The sequence below is a fragment of the Hyla sarda genome, chromosome 9, assembly GCF_029499605.1.
Source record: "Hyla sarda isolate aHylSar1 chromosome 9, aHylSar1.hap1, whole genome shotgun sequence".
Lineage (NCBI taxonomy): Eukaryota > Metazoa > Chordata > Amphibia > Anura > Hylidae > Hyla > Hyla sarda.
Window position 1 is genome coordinate 16,456,657 of NC_079197.1, and position 27,940 is coordinate 16,484,596.

General features: G+C 45.4%; 1 protein-coding gene across 2 annotated transcripts; it reads right to left on the reverse strand.

Annotated features, from left to right (window-relative positions):
- Positions 1-27,940, reverse strand: ST6GALNAC6 (ST6 N-acetylgalactosaminide alpha-2,6-sialyltransferase 6). Of its 2 annotated transcripts, XM_056538327.1 has the most exons (6): positions 27,640-27,940; positions 27,352-27,508; positions 12,980-13,156; positions 11,955-12,364; positions 3,592-3,699; positions 1-918 (listed from the first exon to the last, which is right to left on the reverse strand). In XM_056538327.1, exons 2-6 carry the CDS (start codon positions 27,358-27,360, stop codon positions 720-722), a joined length of 903 nt encoding a protein of 300 aa, XP_056394302.1. In that variant the 5' UTR covers positions 27,361-27,508; positions 27,640-27,940; the 3' UTR covers positions 1-719. The 2 variants fall into 2 exon arrangements, with proteins under 2 accessions (XP_056394302.1, XP_056394301.1); XM_056538326.1 differs by having other exon boundaries at positions 27,352-27,940.

A 27,940-nucleotide genomic window follows, 5' to 3' on the forward strand; every position in this document is an offset into this window, starting at 1 on the left:
AACAGGTAAGTACACCCTTTATTTTCGGTCCATCGATTTAAGCTCACCAAAGTGTCCACCACCATCTACGTGAACATTGAGCGTCTTATGAATTACCCGCCCTTGTTCTTAGCCTTGCACTGCCCTTCAGTGCTTATATTCAAGCAATGCCATCTTGGGCCTCTTGCCCCCCCATAGTCATCTGTGGCTTTCCTTCCATGCTATTATGTTCTGTTATTGTCCACATCTATAAAATTCACACAAGAACATGGCCGACTAGCAACTAGCATCTCCGATCATGTAAAATCACAGCGGCCAGGGAGAGTCAGCAACAAGGTAAGGGTCAGAGAGGACAAAACAATGGAGGACCACAGACTTATTATTTGCCACGTACCCATGAAGATGTCAGACCTGATACCATGCATCTTCCATACTGGTGTCATCCCTATTCTACAATAGAAAATAACACTGAGGTTAACCCAACCAATACCCATCTACCATCTGTGGCGCAATCATGTCAGACATACACAGTTTTCCATAGCCCTCTGCTTACACATCGTTTTGGTTCGCCAATGCACCGGCCTACAAAAGTCACCCAGTTTCCAGCATTGACACGTCATACTTGGTGACACGTACTGTCTTTTACGTAATTTCTAGAACCGGTTTCTAAAGCTGCAGAGGACTTCATGGTACACCGGGAGACCAGTGAAGAGGGACGGACAAGACGTAAACACCACTACTTAGTTGTCTGGATCGTTGAACCACTCAGGGTGCGAGAAGGAGATGTTATATACAGAGGCCCAGCGGGCGAAAACCAGTTTCTCCGTGATGAAGCGGTGGTGGTTGCCTCTTCGGCCACGTTCGTTCTGAATGTAGGTGGTGCACTCGTCTGAACCCCTCGGCTCGTAGTAGTGATATGGCATCTTGTGCTGCCGTTTACTAGAAACGGAACGATAAATAGGATTTAGTTTCATATTATCGCCTGGCCTGTTTTTTTTCACCAGATAGAACGAAGAGTTAATGTAATAACATGTCCACATAGTCTATACCAGTGTTTCCCTACCAGTGTGTCTCCATAGTTTGGAGACCACTTATCCCATTGAACCCTTTTATTATTACAGCTGGATCATGTGATCACTAGTCAGACCCCCAGAAAATGACACACTGTGTAAACTAGATGTCTGTCTCTCCGATATGGTTGAATTCTAGTGAACTGCAGGATTATATCATCAACTATTAGATCCCTCCTGGCAGCTCTCAAACCCCTTCCCACCCATATCCGCCCTCCTTGTTTCTCTAAATGTCCCTCCGTGCATACAGTGCAGCTGTAATCAGTTAGGTCCTATCTAAGAGAACAGAAAGGCAGTGATATAGTAAGTGAGCCCATACTGTAAGTTACCAGCTGGAAAGAAAAGTCAATGTAATAGCATGCCCTCATAGTCTATACCAGTATTTCCCAACCAGTGTGCCTCCAGCTGTTGCAAAACTACAGCTCCCAGTATGCCCCGATAGCCATAGGCTGCCCGGGCATGCTGGGAGTTGTAGTTTTGCAACAGCTGGAGGTTCACAGTTTGGAGACTGCTCTCAGACCCCTCTCTACCCAGATCAGCCCTCCTTATTTCTCTACATGTCCCTCCAAGCATAGAACACAGACAAAAAAACAGTTAGGTCCTATTTAAAGGAGCAGAAGTGCAGTGATATAGTAGGTGAGTCCATAAACCTTCACTGCTTCACACTCCCTGTCTCTGAAGTCTGAGCGTACAGAATTTTCAGAGTATTGTTATGAGATGCAGCTTCACACTGCTCTTCCCTGCCTTCTGTTGTACCATGGAGTAGCCAATTACAAGACTGTTGAGACCCAATTAGCTCCTAGCAGGCTATAACTACCCCTCCCCCTTATTACAATAAATAATTAAATAATAACTGACACAACAACAATTCAACTTTTCCGTGGGTGGGGATCGGCCACAGCTTTATTTATAAAATTACTTATATAAATAACAATTTAACTGTTATTAACAAAGACACCGATTGGCTTCTTGCCAACCCGAGAGGTGCTGCCACACTGTCCTGTGTGGAGGTCTACCCCGGGTTGACCCCGCTTTCACAGTCTTCTTACCGCCAAGCTGTGACTTACAATAAACAGGCATACAAAAAAGGGAGGGAGGGAGGGCAAAACTCCGGGTCCTGGGCAGATTGAGGGGGGAAGGGAGGCACCACAGCTATAAATACCCAGGGGAGGGCCCCTGAAAGCCCGGGAAACTATTAAACCCCTGATTGGTGCACTCCTTCCCCCCACCCATGGGACATACCACTATATTTACCCACAAGTTTTACAGGCGGGGGAGGGGGCTAAAAACCTTGCCTGTACATTTCTTAACCCCTTAACTGCTCACCAGTCAGGGGGCAAGCTAGTTATGCATGGCTTGCCCCTCCAGGAGACAGGCCGAAGCTGCATCTCAAAGGAATACACTGAGACTACAGAATAAGTTATGGGACAGAAGTCACTGATCAATCACCTAGGTAGGACCTAGAACATGTGCAGTGAAGAGACTTCTTCCCCTCTGGGGTATCATAGGAATCAGAGTGGAAGAGAAAATTAAGATGACAGACAACCCATAAATAGTTGATCTACTAAAATAGGTATACACAAGCTATTCTTTCTACTTTATTCTTATTTATTATACATTATCAGTAGAGAAAAACAGACCTAATTTCTTTCAAATACCCTGTCTGTCTCCACTTTGGGTGTGGTATTACAACTTGGCTCCATTCACTTCAATGGAACTGAGCTGCAGAACCACACCCAACCTGGAGACAGACAGGGAGCGGTCTTTAAAATAAATGATCTCTGTGTTTTGATTCCTGGATAATCCCTTTAAATAGTGTCCCTGGAACCCACTGTATAACTCCTGGAGCTTCTACATGTTCCTCCATGCATAGAGTAATGCTGAAAAAGATCAGGTTCTATCCAAAGGAGCAGAAGTGCAGTGATATAGTAGGTGGGTCAATAAAATGATTAGCTGCGGAGTCATAAACCTTTACTGACTTACACTGCTTGTCTCTGATGCCTCTGACGCTTAATTATGTGCTTCTTCCCGCTCATCCTAGGGATCAGTGGGGGTCTCAGCACTGAGACCCTGATCAGTCTTAACTTTTGACATTTTACTGTGTGTTTTATATTATACACTTTAAACTAAGGTCTATATTAGATGCCTTACTAAAGTAGTGTTTCTGGCACCCACTGTATAACTCCTGGTGCTCTTATTCGGGGCCCAGGGAGTTCCTATTCACCTATGAGTGCCGGCATGCTACCTTAGTGATCTCTGCCAGGAAGGACACAGTGATGAGAATATAGTACATGCCTGTATACAGATGACTGAATGGTCCTTGTCTATACACTCCTGTACAAACATTTGCCCCTATAAATCACCACTCTGCGTTCACGTCTCCCATATAGTGGTCTTAACACCACGTTGCCCTAAAGAGACATAAATCCTTCAGCCAATCACAATATTGTTCTACCTTGAGCAGCGTTCTATAAATCCCCAGGTTACGGAACAAATCGTACATTAATATCAGGTTAATCTGACATTTCAAGGGCTCCATCACCTGCAGTAGTTGGGCGGCACCATTCCGTATACGTGGACTTTGTTACACAGCTCCACTGCAATAACCATGGTGAACCAGCCGGTGCTCAGCCACGAATGGGACTTCTCCCTGAGGGGAAACAATACATTCACTGTCAATGGAAAAGCAATAGGTTATATGGGCGCAGTTGTGACCACACTATTGTATGGGAAGGGGGTTGCTAGTCTTTTATCTTTTAAAGGGGTACTCCCGTGGAAAACTTTTTCTTTTTTTTTTTTTAAATCAACTGGTGCCAGAAAGTTAAACAGATTTGTAAATCACTTCTATTATAAACTCTTAATCCTTCCAGTACTTTTTAGGGGCTGTATACTAAAGAGAAATCCAAAAAAGAAATTCCTTTCCTCTGATGTCATGACCACAGTGCTCTCTGCTGACCTCTGCTGTCCATTTGAGGAACTGTCCAGAGCAGCATATGTTTGCTATGGAGATTTTCTCCTACTCTGGACAGTTCCTAAAATGGACAGCAGAGGTCAGCAGAGAGCGATGTGGTCATGACATCAGAGGAAATGCATTTCTTTTTTTGATTTCTCTTTAGTACACAGCCCCTAAAATGTACTGGAAGGATTAAGATTTTTTTTATAGAAGTGATTTACAAATCTGTTTAACTTTCTGGCACCAGTTGATTTAAAAAAAAAAAAAAAAAAAAGTTTTCCACGGGAGTACCCCTTTAATGTGGAATTTGTTGTTACCCCCAAGATCTTAAATGTATCTGGCTGAGGTTTTTCTAGATTCTTATTACCAGTTTACAACATCTAGTGATATGTATTTATTTTCTATAAGTTGATTTTTAATCGATATATCTTGTTTTTATAGACAGATCCACCAGCTATGCCGTCAGGCTAATAAATTTCACCGTTATTCCACGTACCGTATTTTTCGCCTTATAGAACGCACCGGCGTAAAAGACGCACCCAATTTATAGGTGCAAAATCTAAAAAAATTAAGATTTTGAACCCAATAGTGGTCTTCAACCTGCGGACCTCCAGATATTGCAAAACTACAACTCCCAGCATGCCCGGACAGCCGTTGGCTGTCCGGGCATGCTGGGAGTTGTAGTTTTGCAACATCTGGAGGTCCGCGGATTGAAGACCACTGCACAGGAGGTAATACTCACGTGTCCCCGCCGCTCCGGACCCGTCACCGCTGCCCTGGATGTCGCTCCATCGCTGTCGCCGTGTCCCCGTCGCTCCGGAACGTCTCTGCTGCCGGCCGGGTATCCTCGCTCTCCGTCGCCGCCATCACGTCATTACGCACGCCGACGCACGTACGCGACGACGTGATGACGAGGATGGAGACCGCCGGCCATACAGGGGATCCCTGAACGGAGAAGACACCGAGGAGGCAGGTAATGTCCCTCCCGGTGTCCTGTAAGCACTAACCCGGCTATTCAGTCGGGCTGTTCGGGACCGCCGCGGTGAAATCGCGCGGTCCCGAACAGCCCGACTGAACAGCCGGGTTAGTGTCACTTTCCCTTCAGACGCGGCGGTCAGCTTTGATCGCCGCGTCTGAAGGGTTAATACAGGGCATCACCGCGATCGGTGATGTCCTGTATTAGCCGCGGGTCCCGACCGTTGATGGCCGCAGGGACCACCGCGATAGGGGTGTATTCACCGTATAAGACGCACCGACTTTTTCCCCCCAGTTTTGGGGAAGAAAAAGTGCGTCTTATACGGCGAAAAATACGGTAACTTGGAGCGCTGCAGAATTCTTTATGGTATGGATGCATAGCATTGCTACTCTTGTTCACCGGCCATACGGTATACAGCGCAACATAGCGCACCGCTGTATACAATACCGAAAACTGAACTCCCTTTTCTTTACCGGTGGGAGTCCCTGCTGCTGATGGGGCTGAGCTGTTCATTTGGCTCTATAGCCTCTGGCACAGCTTAGCCACACTGGGAGCGGGGACTTCTGTTATAAAAGTGACGAGACTCCGGGCTCCGGTACGGTATACAGCGGTACGGCTGGCTATGCATCAACGTGAAAATGCGCTGTCTAGATGGCAATGCATTCCGTGCGTTGTCCGCAGAAAGAATAGACATGTCTAAGGCTGGGTTCACACCACGTTTTTCAAATACGGTTACCGGTTTTCCGCTAAAAAAACGTATGGCAAAAACCGTATGCAACCGTATACAACCGTATAACTCCAAATTAAAACTTATACGTTTTTTCCCCCGTATACGGTTCCAAAACGTATGTACGGTTCTATCCGTTTGCATCCGTTTTTTGCCAACGGTTTTGCTATTTTGTTGGAATTAGTTTTCCAGCGATTTAATAAAGTTACTATCGTTCTATTGAAATTCCAAAGGATGTGGGAGTGGGACATCTGGGATGAATTCTAGAAAGATCTGCGCATGTGTCAACTCCAAAAACGGATTAGAAAAACCGCGTGCAACCGTATTCTGAAATTCTGTGTACGGTTCTCATAGACAACAATGTTAAAAGAACCGCATACGCATTTTCAAACCGGAGGCAAAAACGTGGTCGACAGATTTGTAGAAAAATCTGCAAAACCGTATCCGAGGCAAAACGGATGCAACCGTACACAACGTTTGGAATACGGTTTACAATGCATTCTCTATGCATACGGTTTCGGATACGTTTTTTTGCAGAAAACCGTATACGGTTACCGTATTTGAAATACGTGGTGTGAACCCAGCCTAATCTTTCTGCAGACACAGGAAACTGAATTTGTGAACAGTGCAGCAGAATCCTTTTCAAATTTTAAAATCAATGGGACTCTGCTGGGAATCTGAATTTCAATGTGGAATTCTGCATGGAAATTCCCTTGTGTGAACATAGCCTAGGTGAGTGGTCTCCAACCTGCGGACCTCCAGATGTTGCAAAACTTCAACTCCCAGCATGCCCGGACAGCCGTTGGCTGTCCGGGCATGCTGGGAGTTGTAGTTTTGCAACATCTGGAGGTCCGCAGGTTAGAGACCACTTTCCTAGGTCATCCTGAAGCCTCCCCAAGGGATGTCAGATGACTTCCTAGGAAGTGCATGTGATGAAGGGGCCTATAAAGACTGATGTGAGTGAATTCCTTCTACATACAGGATTTAGTCAGTTCTACATAACGAATGCCAAATAAATAATCCTCTAATGTAATGACTCACTGAACACACTTACATAGGACGGGTGGGAGGCTTTGGCCTTGTACCCAATAATTACCAAAGCTCAGAACCGTGAGGATCCGCCACAGGCTGGTGAATCCAATCTGTCTCAGACCGTCACACATCAGACACACACAGATCCAAACTGAATTAAAGGGGTACTCCGGTGGAAAACTTATTTTTTTTTTATTTTTTTTTATAAATCAACTGGTGCGAGAAAGTTAAACAGATTTGTAAATGACTTCTATTAAAAAATCTTAATCCTTCCAATACAAATTAGCTGCTGAATACTACAGAAGAAATTATTTTTCTTTTTGGAACACAGAGCTCTCTGCTGACATCACCAGCACAGCATAGCTGTTACGCCGAGCGCTCCGGGTTCCCGCTCCTCCCCGGAGCGCTCGCTTCACTCCCTCCGCTGCAGCGCTCCGGTCACGTCCTCTGACCCGGGGCGCTGCGATCCTGCTGCCAGCCGGGATGCGATTCGCGATGCGGGTAGCGCCCGCTCGCGATGCGCACCCCGGCTCCCCTACCTGACTCGCTCCCCGTCTGTTCTGTCCCGGCGCGCGCGGCCCCGCTCCCTAGGGCGCGCGCGCGCCGGGTCTCTGCGATTTAAAGGGCCACTGCGCCGCTGATTGGCGCAGTGGTTCCAATTAGGGTTTTCACCTGTGCACTTCCCTATATTACCTCACTTCCCTTGCACTCCCTTGCCGGATCTTGTTGCCTTAGTGCCAGTGAAAGCGTTCCTTGTGTGTTCCTTGCCTGTGTTTCCAGACCTTCTGCCGTTGCCCCTGACTACGATCCTTGCTGCCTGCCCCGACCTTCTGCTACGTCCGACCTTGCTTCTGCCTACTCCCTTGTACCGCGCCTATCTTCAGCAGCCAGAGAGGTGAGCCGTTGCTAGTGGATACGACCTGGTCACTACCGCCGCAGCAAGACCATCCCGCTTTGCGGCGGGCTCTGGTGAAAACCAGTAGTGGCTTAGAACCGGTCCACTAGCACGGTCCACGCCAATCCCTCTCTGGCACAGAGGGTCCACTACCTGCCAGCCGGCATCGTGACAATAGCTCTCTGCTGACATCTCTGTCCATTTTAAGAACTGTCCAGAGTAGGAGAAAATCCCCATAGAAAACATATGCTGCTCTGGACAGTTCCTAAAATGGACAGAGATTTCAGCAGAGAGCTCTGTGTTCCAAAAAGAAAAGAATTTCCTCTGTAGTATTCAGCAGCCCAGTTTAGAAGAGGTTTGCTATGGGGATTTTCTTCTAAACTGGGCGGTTCCCGAGACACGTGTCATCAGAGAGCACTTAGACAGAAAAGAACAACTCAACTTCAGAAGCTCATTAGTACTGAAAGGATTAAGATTTTTTTCATAGAAGTAATTTACAAATCTGTTTAAAGGGGTTATCAAGGAAATTTATATATATATATATATATATATATATATATATATATATATATATATCAACTGGCTCCAGAAAGTTAAACAGATTTGTAAATTACTTCTATGAAAAAATCTTAATCCTTTCAGTACTAATGAGCTTCTGAAGTTGAGTTGTTCTTTTCTGTCTAAGTCCTCTCTGATGACACATGTCTCGGGAAACGCCCAGTTTAGAAGAAAATCCCCATAGCAAACCTCTTCTAAACTGGGCGGTTCCCGAGACACGTGTCATCAGAGAGCACTTAGACAGAAAATAACAACCTTAACTTCAGAAGCTCATAAGTACTGAAAGGATTAAGATTTTTTAATAGAAGTAATTTACAAATCTGTTTAACTTTCTGGAGCCAGTTGATATATATATATATATATATATATATATATATATATATATATATATATACAAGTTTTTTTTTTTTTCCTGGATAACCCCTTTAACTTTCTGGCACCAGTTGATTTAAAAAAAAAAAAAAAAAAAAAGTTTTTCACCGGAGTACCCCTTTAAAGAGGTATTCCAGGATTTTTTTTTTCCTTCAACCTTTGAGCCCATAATGCCAAGTTATAATACAGTGTAATTTGCTTTTATTACCTCCGTGTGGCGGTTTGTCCCTTTTTCTTGCACAGGACCCTCACCCGGAAGTGCTGTAGTCTTCTTATTTTATCGTTGTTTCTGACCTTTCCCAGCATTCCCTACAGCAAAATGATATAAGTCACATGGTTCTCCAGGGGGCGTGGCTATGTTGCTGAAGTAACCCTAACAGCCCACCCACTGCAGTAGAGCTACGCCCCCTGGAGACTATGAGGGAGATTTATCAAAAATTGTGCAGAGGAAGAGTGGTGCAGTTGCCCATGGCAACCAATCAGGTCGCTTCTTTCATTTTTCACAGGTCTCTTTAATAATGAAAGAAGCAATCTGATTGGTTGCTATGGGCAACTGCACCACTCTTCCTCTACACAGGTGACTTATGACATATTGGGGGATATTTATCAAAGTTGTCTATTTCCCGAATCAATATAGACCAACCAGCAGAGGGTTAGGCCGGTTTATTGTGCGCTTAATTTATCAAAAGTCGTATGGCTCTTGATAAATTTTGCGCAATGACTTTGGGATCTACGGTTTAGACTGTATATAAACCTGCTCCAGCACGGTCTGACATTTCAGCGTACTCTCGGCCAACGCGACTTGTCGCCCCCGAAAAGTCGCTATTGATAAATTCAGCACTAATGCATTTTTCGGTCTAAAATAGACTAGAATGCATCATGTTCTAAAAATCCTCTAAAGCAAAAGTCGCAAAAAAAGTCGCACATATTTAGACTGCGACTTTCTGTGCGACAAATTTAGATGGGGAAAAAGCAGTCTAAATCCTTTGATAAATCTCCCCCATTGTCTCTGGCCGCATGGAATGCTGGGAAAGGTCAGAGACTACAGTAAAATAAAAAGCACTATATACAGTGGTCCCTCAAGTTACAATATTAATTGGTTCCAGGACGACCATTGTATGTTGAAACCATCGTATGTTGAGACCAGAACTCTATGGAAACCTGGTAATTGGTTCTGAAGCCCCCAAAATGTCATCCAAAAATAGGAAAAAGTGAGGATTAAAGATGAATAAGTAGATAACTAATATAGATAAAGCAAATCCTTCCATATAAAAGTAATAAAGATCTGCTGGGGGCTGTAATCACTGTCTATGTCAGTGTTTCCCAACCAGGGTGCCTCCAGCTGTTGCAAAACTACAACTCCCAGCATGCCCGGACAGCCGTTGGCTGTCCGGGCATGCCGGGAGTTGTAGTTTTGCAACAGCTGGAGGCACCCTGGTTGGGAAACAATGGTTTATGTAGAGGACAGGAGCTTCTTCAGGGTCCTATACAGTACACCAAGTGTCCCAAATGGAGCTACCCTTACTTGGTGTCCAAAGGAGCAGCTAACCCTGGCACAGGTAAGGAGTAGTACAGAACTTGTAGTTCCTCCCTGTACTGTAGGGGGCGCTACCAGACACCAGTCAGTGCATACACTTCAATAATACAGGTGATTTACCAGTAAAATGTCCATTCTGATTGGTCAGTCCCTCCAGTTGTGACACGTTTCACAGATCGGGACTTTCCGTAGCATTGTATGTTGAGTCTGGTTTCAAGTTACAATGGTCCAGAAAAGACCATTGTATGTTGAAACTATTGTATGTTGAGTCCATTGTAAGTTGAGGGATCACTGTATATACTGTAGCACTTCCGGGTGTGGGTCCTGTGCATGAAATTGGGACAAAGCGCCGCACGGAGGTAATAGAAGTATATTACACTGTATTATAACTTTGCATCATGGGCTCAAGGGCTGAAGAAAAAAAAAAGCTGGAATACCCCTTTAAGCAAAACCTAATCCTGCGGAAAAAGAGTGTGTGTATAATGCAGTGTTTCCCAACCAGTGATGGCAAAACTAAAACTCCCAGCATGCCTGGACAGCTGAGCGTGTAAACATACACTTAAAGGCATTGTCCAGAGCAACAGCTCCACAACTGTCCAAAGGTTAAGTTTGTTATTGTAGATCAACCTAAATTACTTTCATTGAGCCAAGCTGCAGTACCAGTCACAGCCCATGGACAGGAGTGGCGCTGTTTCAGAAATAACGCAGCTATATGTTCTAATCTTGCACAACCACTATTTGGGATAACTATAAGGCAAAAATTTGCGGGGCTTAAAGTGTACCCGTCATTTATAAAAAAAAAATAAACTTTTGATATGTGATAGAGACATATCGAAAAGTTTGTATTGGTCAGCGTTTGGGAATAATAAAGCAACTTCCTAATATTTTATTAGCCATAGTGCACAGATCACTCCTATATCAGCTGAGCGGTCTGGCATGTAGCTGTAATATCATGTCACACTCTCAGAATGCAGAGTTCCTGTCCCTGCTCCCAACTCCTCTCCTGTCTGCCCAGGACAAGACCAGTGATGTGAAGAGAGGGAACTTATTTTACTGCTCATTACATTTTAAGGCAGCAGAATTTTTTTTTAGTCACAGTAGTTTATGACAGAATAGGCTCACTGCTGTCTCATCTGAGAAAGGCTTCCTGCAGCCTTAAAGGGGTATTCCGGAAAAAAAAAAAACCTTTTTTTTTTTATACCAACTGGCTCCAGAAAGAAAAACAGATTTGTAAATTACTTCTATTAAAAAAAATCTTAATCCTTTCAATAATTATCAGCTGCTGAAGTTGAGTTGTTGTTTTCTGTCTGGCAACAGTGCTCTCTGCTGACATCTCTGCTTGTCTTGGTAACTGCACAGAGTAGAAGAGGTTTGCTATGGGGATTTGCTTCTAAACTGGGCGGTTCCCGAGACAGGTGTCATCAGGGAGCACTTAGACAGAAAAGAACACCACAACTTCAGCAGCTCATAAGTACTGAAAGGATTAAGATTTTTTTAATAGAAGTAATTTACAAATCTGTTTATCTTTCTGGAGCTAGTTAATCTATAAAAAAAAAAAAAGTTTTTTTTCCTGGATAAACCCTTTAAGTAGTAAACGGAGCTCCCCTCTTCACATCACTGGTCTCATCCTGAGCAGACAGGAGGGGAAAGGAAACAGGGACAGAGCTCTCTGCATTCAGAGAGTGTGATATGATGGAAGCTGATAATGGAAGATTACTGTACTATGGCTAATAACATTACATTAGTAAGTTGCTTTATTATACATTGTCACCATACATTATTTCTTTCGCCAGACAACCCCTTTAATAACACATTACAATTTTACAGGTCACATTACGATTTCTGTGCTCTTCACCTGTCTCTTCCCGTTTCCGCCCGAAACAGCTCATCGAATCGCGCCATGTTCCGAGGAGACAAAACAAAAGCGGACACGTTGGGGAAAGCTGAGCTGGCTCTCTGGATAATGTGGTACAGGTTAGTTTTGCTGTTCTGCTGCATCTTGATCGGAGGCCCCCAGAATATAAGAGTCTGACCTGGAGCTCGGCTCAAGAATTCTTGAGGTCGCCGTAGGACGCGGTACACGCTGGAGTGTGCGACCACCCTGAAGGTTGTCTTATTACCGACATCTCTTTGGTAGCCGGTGGTGGGGGCATCATTCATGCGGATGATGCACTCTGACTGGTCGATCGTAGGGCCTAGGCCGGTGTTCAGCAGATGACTCGAGCTGGTGACCAGGACACAACTGTTGCAAATGGCGTGAAGCGTCTACAAGAAGTCAGAAAAATAACAAAATTGCTACTAGAGCGCTAAAATGATCTATTAACCAGTACAATACATCTTCTGACTAACTTCATTTCTGTTGACATCTGAGCTAATATGTGATGCCTCTTAAAGGGGTACTCCATCTGTAGTCACCTTATCCCCTATCCAAAGGATAGGGAATAAGATGTCTGATCACAAGGGGTCGGGTCGCTGGCACCCCCTGCGATCTCCAGGCCTGCACCCCGGCGTTCTGAACATTTATCACGGCACGCCCCCTCAATTTATGTGTATGGGAGGGGGCGTGACGGCTGTGGAGCAGAAGTACACAGCCGTCACGCCCCCTTCCATGGACATAAAAAGGTTGGGGCATGACGGCCGTGCTGTAGGAGGTGCCATGCCGGAGATCGCGGGGGGTGCCAGCAACCAAACTCCTCTCGATCAGACAGCTTATGCCCTATCCTTTGGATAGGGAAATAAGATGTCTAGGGCCAGAGTACCCCTTTAAGCCCCTTAAGTTCATGCAAGAACACTGCCCAGATCTCGGAATGGCTATTGGTGGAAAGAACGCCATGGTAGAGCTGCCATATCTCGCTTCACACTCAACAGATTATGTCTCACCTTGTTTCCGGATACAGGGATGTAACCATCTTGTAGGCCCCATTTTCTAATATTGGGTGGGTTGTGATGTTTGATCTTCAGGTCCTTGTAGTTGAACGGCTCCTCATAGTTATTGGAACTGAGAATTATGAGGAAGGTGACGAGGGCGAAGATCAGAATCAGGGCGGCCGTACGACCCTGTAGACAACATAAGAAGCAGAAGAAGTTAGGATACAGTGCGTTGCGCCATTTTGTATGGAGGCCTGAGAGATATCAGGTATACTGTCAATTCCACCCAGTAGGGTCTTGGGGGGAGATTTATCAAAAACTGTGCAGAGGAAAAATTGCCCAGTTGCCCATAGCAACCAATCAGATTGCTTCTTTCATTTTTCAGAGGCCTTTTCAAAAATGGAAGAAGCTATCTGATTGGTTGCTATGGGCAACTGGGCAATTTTTCCTCTAGACAGATTGTTTACTTAGACCCTTTATAGATGGTAGATCTTTGGTCTCCAAACTGTGTGCCTCCAGATGTTGCAAAAATACAACTCCCAGCATGCCCGGACAGCCAACGGCTGTCCGGGCATGCTGGGAGTCGTAATTTTGCAACATCTGGGGGGCCACCGTTTGGAGACCATGAATATTGACAGGGTCTGCTGATATAAAAAGCTGATGTCTATGGTTAGTATAAGGGCTCAATCACACTACGGGATCTCCACTTCGGATATATTTCGGGTGGAGATTCAGTCTGGAGCGGGCGCCGAAAAAAAAATAAGCCGGCGCTAGGACTGCTCGGAAATGCACTGTCTCAATAGACGGCAATGCATTTCCGAGCGGATTCCGCCAAAAGAACGAACATGGCTTTGGTTATGTTCACTGAGTGGAATTCCACAGGAATTATTTCAATGGGATTCCGCTGCACTGCGCACACGGCAGAACTTCCGCAGCAGATGTTTTTGCCGTGTAAATCCCGACTCTAGTGTCCCCAGAAATAATAGACTTGTTTTTTTTTTTTTTTTTTTGTGATTTCCTCTCGGAAATGCATTGCCGTCTATGAAGCAGCGCATTTCTCGAGCGGTCCTAGCACCCGCCGGATCATTCGAATGTGCAAACTTTTTTGGCCACGTGAAGTCTGGGATCCAGAATTTTCGTGGTGGAACATCCGCCAGGGAAATTCTGTAATGTGAATGGTGCAGCAGAATCCCATTGGAAACAATGAAAGGCTGCTGCACCTTATTTTCCAAGTGGAATTCCACTCTGGAACTTCACTTGGAAAATGCGTTGTGTGAATGCGCCCTAAGGTACAGCTATTTCTGTACGTGAAAAAATAAAATAAAAAAAACACAGAGAAACCTTTAATAAGTGACATCTATAACGCTCACCTTTACAATAGATCACAAATTTCCATACGCAGCTGAAGGTCGCCTCCATGGCAACTTTGCATGACAACCACCCCCCATAGGAAAAGTTTGACGTAAGACACTGGGTTATGTAGTGCAGCGCGACAGACGGCTGGAGGTCACCCCATAGCACATGCCCAGTATTATACTTTGTCCGTTATTACCGAAAATCTATCTGAAAGCGAGTAAAGGAACGACTGAAGGAAAATAAATTCAGAAAATGTGGTAAATGAGGGTAAAATTATAAATGTGGGCAGAAGAAGACCTATTTTTGGAGGTACTATAACTTCTGACCTCTAGGGGTGCTGTAGAATTTCAGATTTCTTTTCTGAATTGTTTTCGCAAAGAAGTACTTTGGTATTTTTATTATTATTATTTTTTTTTTCTTATATAGTGTAGCGCAGGCTAATATTAGAAAATAATGTAGAGGTTCTTCACTGGAAGCAGTATAAAAAGTCTTGTCCTTTATTCACACCGGCAGAGTGGAATGGTAAAATACGGTCACACACGCGGGGAGTGAGAGCAGCCGCTCTCAAGATGCCGGGGGCACACCACCAGCGGCAACTAGTTTCGCGTCACAAGCTTGACGCTTCTTCCGGTAGGCGTACACCTTATTGGCCGGAAGAAGCGTCAAGCTTGTGACGCGAAACTAGTTGCCGCTGGTGGTGTGCCCCCGGCATCTTGAGAGCGGCTGCTCTCACTCCCCGCGTGTGTGACCGTATTTTACCATTCCACTCTGCCGGTGTGAATAAAGGACAAGACTTTTTATACTGCTTCCAGTGGTGAGTGCGACTTCTTTCTTCTTCGTCTAACTTATTGATCATTTACAAATCTGTTTTAGCTTTCTGGAGCCAGTTCATATGAAAAAAAAAAATGTTTTCCACCAGAGTACCCCTTTAAGGACAAGTTTTTTGTTAGCATATAATAGGGGGGGGGGGGGGGTAAGCAGACCCTCCATTATTATCTGTAATATCCATTACCTTGCTAGGTATTTAACCTCAGCATCAACATGAAGATATACAACTATTCCCGTCCACTTTACTAATGAACTGTTTGTGCTGACTAAACGTACGCTACACATAATAGACGCTCTCAGAACCATTTCCCCTGGAGAGGACTCACATTGACTAAAATGGTAGAACACAGTACAAAAGGTGGAGATCTGCCCCCCAGACAATGGTTTTGTCACCATCGTTGTTCTGCTTAGCAATATGATTGCTTCATATCCGCACCATCTGAATGTGGCAAACAAAGAGGGTCATACAGAACCATTCCACAGTTATTGCACTCATGGGGGGAGATTTATCAAAACCTGTGCAGAGGAAGAGTGGTGCAGTTGCCCATAGCAACCAATCAGATTGCTTCTTTCATTTTCCACAGGCCTCTAAAGAGGCCTGTGGAAAATGAAAGAAGCAATCTGATTGGTTGCTATGAGCAACTGCACCACTCTTCCTCTGCACAGGTTTTGATAAATCTCCCCCCATGGGGTATAATAGATGTATATTGTGGTATTAGGTGTAGAGAGGTCAGTGTGTATATAGATGATTATGCTAGTATTACTCATTCTACGCACAGATTGACTTCTATTGACGTTCTATCTTTTCTTCAGGCGAAGGGAAGAAATGTGTAATAAAAACATATATAAAAGTTTCACATGTACAATAAACAGACGCATTTCTGCATCCATATTATGCCCCAACCTGACCACGAAATGCACTGACAGCATAGTATATCCCTATGATACTGTCAATTTAGGTCATTAGATTTGTGGTTCGGCTGGAACATGGGGCCATAATACAGACACAGATATGCTTCTATATTACACTCATGTGAAACTGGCTTACAGGGGGTATCCCATAAATGATTTTCATACCAAAAGTCCTGAATGGTCTTTTTCTGCTTGCAAGCCCCTGTGGATAGAATTAGTCCCTTTCCTTTCTCTGGATAGAATCAGTCTTCTTCCCCCTCTGGATATAATAATTCTCCTTCATTCTATGGATAGAATCAGTCCCCTTCCCTACTCTGCATAGAATTAATATGCTTCTCTCATCTGGATAGAATCAGTACCCTTCCACCTCTGTATAGAATCAGTCTCCTTTCTTTCTCTGGATAGAATCAGTCTCTTTCCCCCTCTGAATAGAATTAATCTCCTTCACCTTGTGGATAGAAACAGTCTCCTCCCCCCTCTAGATAGAATCAGGCTTCTTTCCCCTCTGGATAAAATCAGCCTCCTCCCCCTCTGGATAGAATTAGTCTCCTTCCCCCTCTGGATAGAATCAGTCTCTTTTCCCCTCTATAATCAGTATCCTTCCCCCTCTGGATAGAACCAGTCTCTTTTCCCCTCTATAATCAGCCTCCTCCCCCTCTGGATAGAATCTGTCTCTTTCCCCCTCTGGATAGAATCTGTCTCCTTTCTCCTCTGGATAGAATCTGTCTCCTTTCCCCTCTGGATAGAATCTGTCTCCTTTCCCCTCTGGATAGAATCTGTCTCCTTCCCCCTCTGGATAGAATCTGTCTCCTTTCTCCTCTGGATAGAATCTGTCTCCTTTCCCCTCTGGATAGAATCTGTCTCCTTCCCCCTCTGGATAGAATCTGTCTCCTTTCTCCTCTGGATAGAATCTGTCTCCTTTCCCCTCTGGATAGAATCTGTCTCCTTTCCCCTCTGGATAGAATCAGTCTCCTTCCCCCTCTGGATAGAACCAGTCTCCTTCTCACTTTCCCTGTAGAAAAAGTTTGCCTCACTTTTAGTAATAATATGTACCGTAGAAAATACTAATATTAAAATCATTTAATAGTAATCTATAATGTGCCTGCCCAAAAGAGGTGTGCAGCAGCAAGCACCCACAAATCTTTCCAGCACAGATGGTTCCCCCCCTCAAGCCTACAGTTTAGCCTGTTCCTACTTACCCTTCCCTACCCCAATTCTGCAATGCAGTTATCCGTCCCCATCTCTCATTATAACACTTTTTTTATTGTATCGTGAGAGCCTCATACTGTGTTAACAGAAGCTGAATGTGTTTCTATGGCAACAAAGTCTTCAATTCTGCATCCCCCCTTCTTCCCGGAGCAGATGAGAGAGAACAGGGAGGGCTGGAGAACATGGAGATGAAGCATGGAGGAAATTAGATGCTAAGGATCCAGTTTATGTAATACAGAGAGAAGTGTCGGGTGATTTAAAGATGAGAGATTATTGGGGGGGTTGTTGTTTTCTTCCTCATAGAAGTAATGACCGTGCGATCCAGCGGCAGAGATAACTACACCACCCCTCCTGGCAACCTATATGTGACCGCAACTAACGGCCCTAATACACGGCGGTAATACAGCCCAGTGCTGCGCGGGTGAGGAGGCGGGTGAATGGTCACTCACTCTCCTGACTATCTGCAGTAATTCGTGGCTACCTACCTACCACATATAGCTAAAAGTATTAAGCGTAAGTGGTGCCAAAATGTCAATGGCGATATAGTTTTTGCTGTATAAATTGATATGAATGCAGTAAATTATCTTCTAATTTGGAATTTTATAGTCCAGAAATTCTGATAATCTGACACTTTATCTAGGGTACAGAAGTAGAAAAAAAATAAATACCAGAAAATCTAAAATGATATACTGGATATATATATATATATATATATATATATATATATATATATATATATATATGTATATCTGCCTGGAAAATTCTGCAGACAACGGTCACCAGCAGAACATACCGGCGCTAGGACCAAGCGTATTACGCAAAAATAATTAACACGTCAATTCTTTCTGCGGGAGCTGAATAGGAATTTCCGCAGCAGATGCATCTGCAAATTTCCAAGCCAAATTTTTTTTAGCCGGATTGTGCTCAGAAATTCAGCAGTGTAAACGAGGCCTTACGGGTCCATGCTGCACGGACTGGTAACCCACAACCTCCTTTGACCCTTTAGGCCCCATTCACACTGCGGAATTTCCGAGCAGAATCTGGTGGAAAAAAACCTGCATGGAAATAGTTTTACAGCAGGGTCCTTTTGTTTTCTGTGGGATTCTGCTGCATGGGGCACATGGCGGAATTTCCACCGCAAAAACATCTGCCGCGGAAAATTCTTTCTGCAGAATCCACTCGGAAATGCATTGCCGTCTATTGCAACGGCACATTTCCGTGCGGTCCTAGTGCCGGCTTGTAATGCCTGCTGCTTGCAGAATGTCTGCTTGGAAAAATATTCCGCAGTATGAATGAGGCCTTATGCTGTTGTATTGTTTGCTCGTAATTCAAGTTATTCGCTAGGGAAAAATGATAGCGCCTTCTAGAGGCATCATATGTCAGAACACAGGGTCTTAACATGGATCCATAAGAACAATGGGGGGGGGGGGGGGGAGATTTATCAAAACCGGTTCAGAGGAAGAGCGGTGCAGTTGCCCATAGCAACCAATCAGATCGCTTCTTTCATTTTTAAAAAGGGGCCTCTGAAAAATGAAAGAAGCGATCTGATTGGTTGCTATGGGCAACTGCACCGCTCTTCCTCTGCACAGGTTTTGATAAATCTCCCCCTTTGTGTGCCGCTCTACCAGTGTTCCATATTCCAACCATTGATTAACCCTGCGATCTTTAAGACGTGCCTCCTATGGAAAACATGTGCATACTCGGCTGAGCTGAGCGTGCATGTGCATTGGGGAATTGAGAGAGAAAGCTGCTTAGCTATATAAAGTGTATGTCTAGCTTAAGTTCTCCATACTCTTCCGACCCTGATTGATAACAAGACCTGGGCGGCCCCATAGACTTGCATTGCATGTCCGTTCAGGTCACCCGAAACGCAATAAGCGCATACTCCTCCCATCTCATTTTCAGATTTTGTATATGTGATCGTACCCTACAAGTGTTTCCCCACCAAGGTGCCTCCAGCGGTTGCAAAACTACAACTCCCAGCATGCCCAGACATGCTCGGAGTTGTAGCTTTGCAACAGCTGGAGCCACACTAGCTGGGAAACACTGCAATGAAATGTGGAGTTCCCTGCTGTACGCTGGATATGGCCCGGCCTCCTCCACAAATATTTGGATTGATGTTTTCCTGCTGTTCTAACAGACTCCCTCTGTCTGGAACAAATAAACTTCCTACTGTGACCTCCAGCTCTCCAGCCCGCAACCAGAGCGTTTTGGCAAACAAAACCGGCGCAGAGCTGACTAATAATATCTTCACAGACCATTCTTGAGAAAAATTCCTGTAGGTTATTGGGGCTGGGGGGTAAAAACTTCACACGATTGTCCTATAGATTTAGGTCAACGAACAACCCGATCTAACGAAGCCATTCAAGTGAGAGGAAATTTGGAGCATACAATGTGCACAAGTCCCATAGACAGTGAATGGAGCGGTGGTAACTGTGTGCACTGGTCCTCCATTTAGTCAGGGGACAGTGGTCTTCCATTCTCTTGATCAATGGTGGTCCCAATGGTCGGACTAGTGCCAAACTTAACATGGGTCCAGGTAGGTCCATCGGACACAGGGAGTACCAGAAAAGAAGAGGAGAAAAGATGGCCAGCAGGGGAGAGGGTGACAGTGACAGGTGAGTATTTTGTCATGTTGCCACTTATGGGGACACTGGTTGTAACTACTATATGGGGGCAGTGGGCCTAACTACTATATGGGGGTAGTCGGGATATGAGGACGGGATATGAGGATGAGATATGAGGTCAGGATATGAAGTCGGGATATGAAGTCAGGATATAAGTACAAGATATGAGGTCAGGATTTAAGGAGAGGATATGAGGTCAGAAAAATGTGGACGAGATATGAGGACGGGATATAAGGACAGGAGATGAGGACGGAAGATAAAGACATCATATGAGGTCAGGAAATGAGGACAAGAAATGAGGATGGGGTATAAGGACGGGAAATGATTTCGGGATATGAGGGCAGAATATAAGGGTGGGATATGTGGTTGAGATATGAGGGAAGGATATGAACAGGATAAGAAGACGGGATATGATTTCAGGATATGAAGTCGAGATATGAGGACGGGATATGAATGGGATTTGAGGATGGGAAACTAGAACAGAAGATGAGGACGGGATATAAGGATATGAGAAAGAGATTTGGGGTCAGGAGATGAGGACGGAATATAAGGATGGGATATGAGGTCAGGAGATGAGGACAGAATATAAGGATGGGATATGAGGTCAGGAGATGAGGACGGGATATAAGGATATGAGAAAGAGATTTGGGGTCAGGAGATGAGGATGGAATATAAGGACGGGATGTGAGGTCAGGAGATGAGGACAGAATATAAGGACGGGATATGAGGTCAGGAGATGAGGACGGGATATAAGGATGGGATATGAGGTCAGGAGATGAGGACGGAATATAAGGACGGGATGTGAGGTCAGGAGATGAGGACCGGATATAAAGACGAAATATGAGGACGGGATATGAGGTCAGGAGATGAGGACGGAATATAAGGACGGGATGTGAGGATGGGAGATGAGGACGGAATATAAGGACGGGATATGAGGTCAGGAGATGAGGACGGGATATAAGGATATGAGAAAGAGATTTGGGGTCAGGAAATGAGGACGGAATATAAGGACGGGATGTGAGGTCAGGAGATGAGGACAGAATATAAGGACGGGATATGAGGTCAGGAGATGAGGACGGGATATAAGGACGGGATGTGAGGTCAGGAGATGAGGACAGAATATAAGGACGGGATATGAGGTCAGGAGATGAGGACGGGAGATGAGGACGGAATATAAGGACGGGATGTGAGGTCAGGAGATGAGGACGGGATATAAAGACGAAATATGAGGACGGGATATGAGGTCAGGAGATGAGGACGGAATATAAGGACGGGATGTGAGGATGGGAGATGAGGACGGAATATAAGGACGGGATATGAGGTCAGGAGATGAGGACGGGATATAAGGATATGAGAAAGAGATTTGGGGTCAGGAAATGAGGACGGAATATAAGGACGGGATGTGAGGTCAGGAGATGAGGACAGAATATAAGGACGGGATATGAGGTCAGGAGATGAGGACGGGATATAAGGACGGGATGTGAGGTCAGGAGATGAGGACAGAATATAAGGACGGGATATGAGGTCAGGAGATGAGGACGGGAGATGAGGACGGAATATAAGGACGGGATGTGAAGTCAGGAGATGAGGACGGGATATAAAGACGAAATATGAGGACGGGATATGAGGTCAGGAGATGAGGACGGAATATAAGGACGGGATGTGAGGATGGGAGATGAGGACGGAATATAAGGATGGGATATGAGGTCAGGAGAAGAGGACGGAATATAAGGATGGGAAATGAGGACGGGATATGAGGACAGGATATGAGGATGGGATGTGAGGACGGGATAGGAGGTCAGGAGATGAGGACGGGATATAAAGATGAGATATGAGGATGGGATATGAGGATGGGATGTGAGGTCAGGAGATGAGGACAGAATATAAGGACGGGATGTGAGGTCAGAAGAAGAGGACGGGATATAAGGATGGGATATGAGGACAGAATATGAGGATGGGATATAAGGATGGGATATGAGGTCAGGAGATGAGGACGGAATATAAGGACGGGATGTGAGGATGGGATATGAGGATGGGATATGAGGGCGGGATATGAGGATGGGATATGAGGACGGGATATGAGGATGGGATATGAGGACGGGATATGAGGTCAGGATATGAGAATAGGAGAGTCATTGTTGCTTCTCCTCTCCCACAAGGTTTGGGTAGGAATATTGGGCAATCCTTGGTACCCTGCTAGTAAAAAAGAAACAAAAAACCAGCACCAAATATTTTTATGCAATTTATATAGGGAGATTTTTTTGATGACACAGTAAAGGACGGCGCTCGGCAGACTGCAGTACGTGATGACTGCACATTCTACACCCATCAGCCTAACAAGAAAACATTGATCCCATCGACCAATATTGCAAAACAAGCAGCGAGAACAAATCAGGACAGAGCGGGTACAGATAGGAAGGGAAATAAAAGAAACCAGCGCTCTTCAGGGTATTTACTCTCATCCATACTTAGGTCTGGATTGGAAAACAGAACTTACAATAATAATGTTAGGAATAGCAGCTAATCCTGTCGCTCCCTCAAATTTATTTTCCCTCCTCGTGATTCATTATTGTAATTTTCTCCACAATGACATCTCTCAGGGGACCCCGCTGGGTAATAGGGATTATAGTATTAGCATGTGACGCGTGTTTTCTTTAGGAGGCGATGTACGACGCTATCTCTAGGTAATGGATCCTCACCATTCATTTTCTTATGTTTCCTGCTTCATAACTCCATCAGCGAATAAGTCTGTGCCGCCATATCAGCGCTATCTATAGGATGTATGTTACTTTAATATCCAACACTTGTCTCTGCTCTGATATTGTTAGAGGATGGGGAGGCTGCTGTTTCCTCCGCCATGCTTTACACTCCAGCTCTGTCCTCTTACCCCGCCCCCCCCCCCCCCTTATATCCCCTTTTCATATTAAACTTAAAGGATAAGTCTCATGCTAGAAAACGTATCCCCTATATGTTTTAGATCGCAGGGGGTCTGAGCGCTGGGCCCCCCCTGCAATCTCCTGTACGGAGCCCCTGTGCTTTAGTACAGGAGCGCGTCACGACCACCGCCAGAAGTGGAGGCCGCCACACCCCCTCCATAAAGCTTTATGGGAGAGCTGAAAGTTGATGAACGACTCTCCCATAGAACTATATGGGGGGGGGGGGGCGGCCTCCGCCTCGGGCAGGGTTCGTGACACGCTCCTGTGCTATAGCACAGGGGCTCCATACAGGAGATTGCGGGGGGCCACAGTGCTCAGACCCCCCGCGATCTAAAACTTTTTCTAGCATGAGACTTATCCTTTAATACACCGTCCTCATATCCCTCATAGCTCGAGAGAAACGCCATCAGTAGATATGCTAGAAGTCCCATAGACTTACATTATTAGTTTGCATATAAGTAACATGTACCAAGATTCATCTAAATATCTCCAGCCATTTGGAAGTTATGCTGAAAACATACATATATACATAAAGCTCCTCCTGCCCTATAACATGATACCTGCAGATTGTACTGTATTGTATATATCATCTGCTCAGCTCCTCCTGCTCTATAACATGATATCTGCAGATTGTACTGTCTTGTATATATCATCTGCTCAGCTCCTCCTGCTCTATAACATGATACCTGCAGATTGTACTGTATTGTATATATATTATCTGCTCAGCTCCTCCTGCTCTATAACATGATACCTGCAGATTGTACTGTATTGTATATATCATCTGCTCAGCTCCTCCTGCTCTATAACATGATACCTGCAGATTGTACTGTATTGTATATATCATCTGCTCAGCTCCTCCTCCTCTATAACATGTTACCTGCAGATTGTACTGTATTTTATATATAATCTGCTCAGCTCCTCCTGCTCCATAACATGATACCTGCAGATCGTACTGGATTGTATACATCATCTGCTCAGCTCCTCCTGCTCTATAACATGATACCTGCAGATTGTACTGTATTGTATGTATCATCTGCTCAGCTCCTCCTGCTCTATAACATGATACCTGCAGATTGTACTGTATTGTATATATATATCATCTGTTCAGCTCCTCCTGCTCTATAACATGATACCTGCAGATCGTACTCTATAATTCAGCCTACATTTTCAATTTTCTGAAGCCCCTGTGCATTAAATGGGTACTCCAGAAAAGTCAACTTATCCTCTATCCGCAGGATAGGGGATAAGTGTCTGATTACAGGGAGGTCAAATCACTGGGACCCCCTGTGATTTCCTGTACGCACCTCGGCCCCAACCCTCAGAGACAAGGGGGAGTGATGGCAATTTCTCATGCAGACCCTGATTCTGGAAGGATTGCACAGCGGGATATGTGCTCCATTAGAACAGCGGCGGCAGGGGGGTGACGAAGGTCAATATAGGTTTTGTCTTAGCACCTGCTCGTGCTAAATTACCGTATTTTTCGCCATATAAGACGCACTTTTTCTTCCCCAAAACTGGGGGGAAAAAGTCGGCGCGTCTTATACGGCAAATACACCCCTATCGCGGCGGTCCCTGCGCCCATCAACGGCCGGGACCCGCGGCTAATACAGGACATCAACGATCGCGGTGATGCCCTGTATTAACCCTTCAGACGCGGCGATCAAAGCTGACCGCCGCGTCTGAAGGGAAAGTGACACTAACCCGGCTGTTCAGTCGGGCTGTTTGGGACCGCCGCGATTTCACCTCGGCAGTCCCAAACAGCCCGACTGAATAGCCGGGTTAGTGCTTACAGGACACCGGGAGGGACCTTACCTGCCTCCTCGGTGTCTTCTCCGTTCAGGGATCCCATGTATGGCCGGCGCTCTCCTTCCTCGTCATCACGTCGTCGCGTACGTGCGTCGGCGTGCGTAATGACGTGATGACGGCGACAGAGAGCGAGGATGCCCGGCCGGCAGCAGAGACGTTCCGGAGCGACGGGGACACGGCGATAGCGATGGAGCGACATCCAGGGCAGCGGTGACGGGTCCGGAGCGGCGGGGACACGTGAGTATTACCTCCTATGCAGTGGTCTTCAATCTGCGGACCTCCAGATGTTGCAAAACTACAACTCCCAGCATGGCCGGACAGCCAACGGCTGTCCGGGCATGCTGGGAGTTGTAGTTTTGCAACATCTGGAGGTCAGCAGGTTGAAGACCACTATTGGGTTCAAAATCTTTAATTTTTTAGATTTTGCACCTGAAAATTGGGTGTGTCTTATACGCCGGTACGTCCTATAGGGCGAAAAATACGGTATATAAAAAAAAAATGTAAATGTTCCCCCGATATACCTCTTAATTTTTCTTTTTACCAGCTGTTTTTCCAGTGAGTTCAATAGAACTCTATGTAAACTATGGCCATTTTTTTATGCCATTTCAAAAAATGGATGAAAATCCTGTGTGTGAACATAGCCTTGTAATAATAAGTTTGCTGTATCCAAACCCAGAAGACCCAGGTGAACAGAGCAACAGGAAGGAATTGAGTAAAAGGTTTTAACACCAAAACCTACAAAACTTCATGTAGAAAAGAGATGATGAAAGATTTTACATATAGTCTTTGCTATTAAGCGATTGCCACTAAGTGTTTCCCAACCAGGGTGCCTCCAGCTGTTGCAAAACTACAACTCCTAGCATTCCCAGACAGCCTTTGATTGTATGGTCATGCTGAATGTTATAGTTTTGCAACAGCTGGAGGCACCTTGGTTGGAGAATACTGATTATGGAGAGGGGTCTTGTCCCTTGTCTTCAATGCAGAGGTGGTTATATATTCATAGTTTGGTGTTTTCCAACCAGGGTGTCTCCAACTGTTGCAAAACCACAACTCCCAGCATGCCCGGACAGCTCTGATTATCTGGGCATGCTGGATGTTGTAGTTTTTCAACAGCTGGAGGCACCTTGGTTGGAGAATACTGATTATGGAGAGGGGTCCTGCTTCTTGTCGTCAATACAGAGGTGGTTATGCATTGATAGTTCATTGTTTCCCAACCAGGGTTCCTCCAGCTGTTGCAAAACTACAACTCCCAGCATGATGGGAGTTGTAAATTTGCAACAGCTGGAGGCACCCTGGTTGGAAAAACACTACTTTCAATGATATGAATTGAACTCCTTGATACCTACAAATGTTCCCCCAAACCTTTGGCTGTCTAGCTCTTGCAAAACTATAACTCCCATCATGGCTGGACGACCAAGCCTGATGGAAGCTGTAGTTTTGCAACACTGATTTAAAGGGATTAATTCTATTATTGCCTAAAAAATGTTATCTTTCCCAAGATAATGGATTCCGATCAACTCTAATAATGATTTCCATTGATTATGGTATGGGACCCTAGAAATACTGAAGATAAGGGGGTGCGCCTATAAAACGGCATTATTTGTGAGCCGAGTCGCCTTTCAGATCTTTGAAGAAAGAGCTTATCATGCACATCTGGCAAATCCCTTACGTGCTTGCCAACCAGGCGTGCCTCCAGCTGTTGCAAAACCACAACTCCCAGCATCTCCGGACAGCCCTGATTATGTGGGCATGCTGGATGTTGTAGTTTTGCAACAGCTGGAGGCACCTTGGTTGGAGAATATTGATTATGGAGAGGGGTCCTACCCCTTGTCGTCAATACAGAGGTGGTTATGCATTGATAGTTCGTTGTTTCCCAACCAGGGTGCCTCCAGCTGTTGCAAAACTACAACTCCCAGCATGATGGGAGTTGTAAATTTGCAACAGCTGGAGGCACCCTGGTTGGAAATACAATACTTTCAATGGTATGAATTGAACTCCTTGATACCTACAAGTGTTCCCCCAAACCTTTGGCTGTCTAGCTCTTGCAAAACTATAACTCCCATCATGGCTGGACGGCCAAGCCTGATGGAAGCTGTAGTTTTGCAACACTGATTTAAAGGGATTCATTCTATTATTGCCTAAAATTTTTTATCTTTCCCAAGATAATGGATTCCGATCAACTCTGATAATGATTTCCATTGATTATGGTATGGGACCCTAGAAATACTGAAGATAAGGGGGTGCGCCTATAAAACGGCATTATTTGTGAGCCGAGTCGCCTTTCAGATCTTTGAAGAAAGAGCTTATCATGCACATCTGGCAAATCCCTTACGTGCTTGCCAACCAGGCGTGCCTCCAGCTGTTGCAAAACTACAACTCCTAGCATGCCCGGACAGCCGAAGGCTGTCCGGGCATGCTAGGAGTTGTAGTTTTGCAACAGCTGGAGGCACCCTGGTTGGGACATATTGCACTTAGCTATGGTGGCATTGACACATTCGCATGGTCGCCATACTAGGCCACCAGAGCGACACATGTTCATCACCACCATGGACCGGCCCACCACCTTGTTGAGTTCGAACATGACAGCTTTATACGGCCAGCTGGCTGCATGTCACCCAGTTACCACAATACAGGACAAGGGGTGGGCGATGATCTGGAGTCATTATATAAGAACAGCTGCTACCCTCCCCACGTTCCCCCCTGCACTCACCGGGGCCATAGGAGCACTCAGATGTCCCCTCTGGTCACCAGGCCTGGTCCTTGATGTCCGGATATCTACGCGTGCCGCCAGTTGTCACCACGATATTCCTCTTCTTTCTTGGCTCAATCCTTTTCTCCCAACACACGACACATCCTGATGCATCTACCTAGAAGAGACTGTCACTAAGTATTCGAGATGGGGGGGGGGGGGGGGGGGTCCCTCCTCTACGCAACATAAGGGTCCAACCCTGCTACATTTGGGATATCCTCTCTTCTGTCTTCCCAGATGACATGTTACCTTCACCCGGATGAGCTCTTCTTCCTTCCTTTACCAAGGATCTATCTTACAGCCTGGAGGTTCTCTATCTATAGTCAGGCCTCCCGTTCCCGAAATAAAAGGGTCCTTCTTCCTCTGTCCCTTACAGCCCCCCAATGCAGGCGGTCTGTCGTATTGCAGTCATCGCTCTTTCCAATTAGTCTGGGACTTCATCGCCTATGGGTGTATAAGGGTCTCATTCCCTGTGCGAGGGTCTCTCCCCGTTTCTGCAGATTGTTAAAATCTGCAGCTGCTACAGGGAAGCAGCAGAAGGCAGCAAATC

Bases quoted from the DNA above. Each gene is read 5' to 3' on its own strand.
- ST6GALNAC6 (XM_056538327.1), bottom strand. The intron at 12,365-12,979 runs GTGAGACATAAT...GACTTCTTGTAG, and splicing joins TCCCTGTATCCGGAAACAAG to ACGCTTCACGCCATTTGCAA. The intron at 919-3,591 runs GTGATGGAGCCC...TTCCGTTTCTAG, and splicing joins GTGCCGCCCAACTACTGCAG to TAAACGGCAGCACAAGATGC.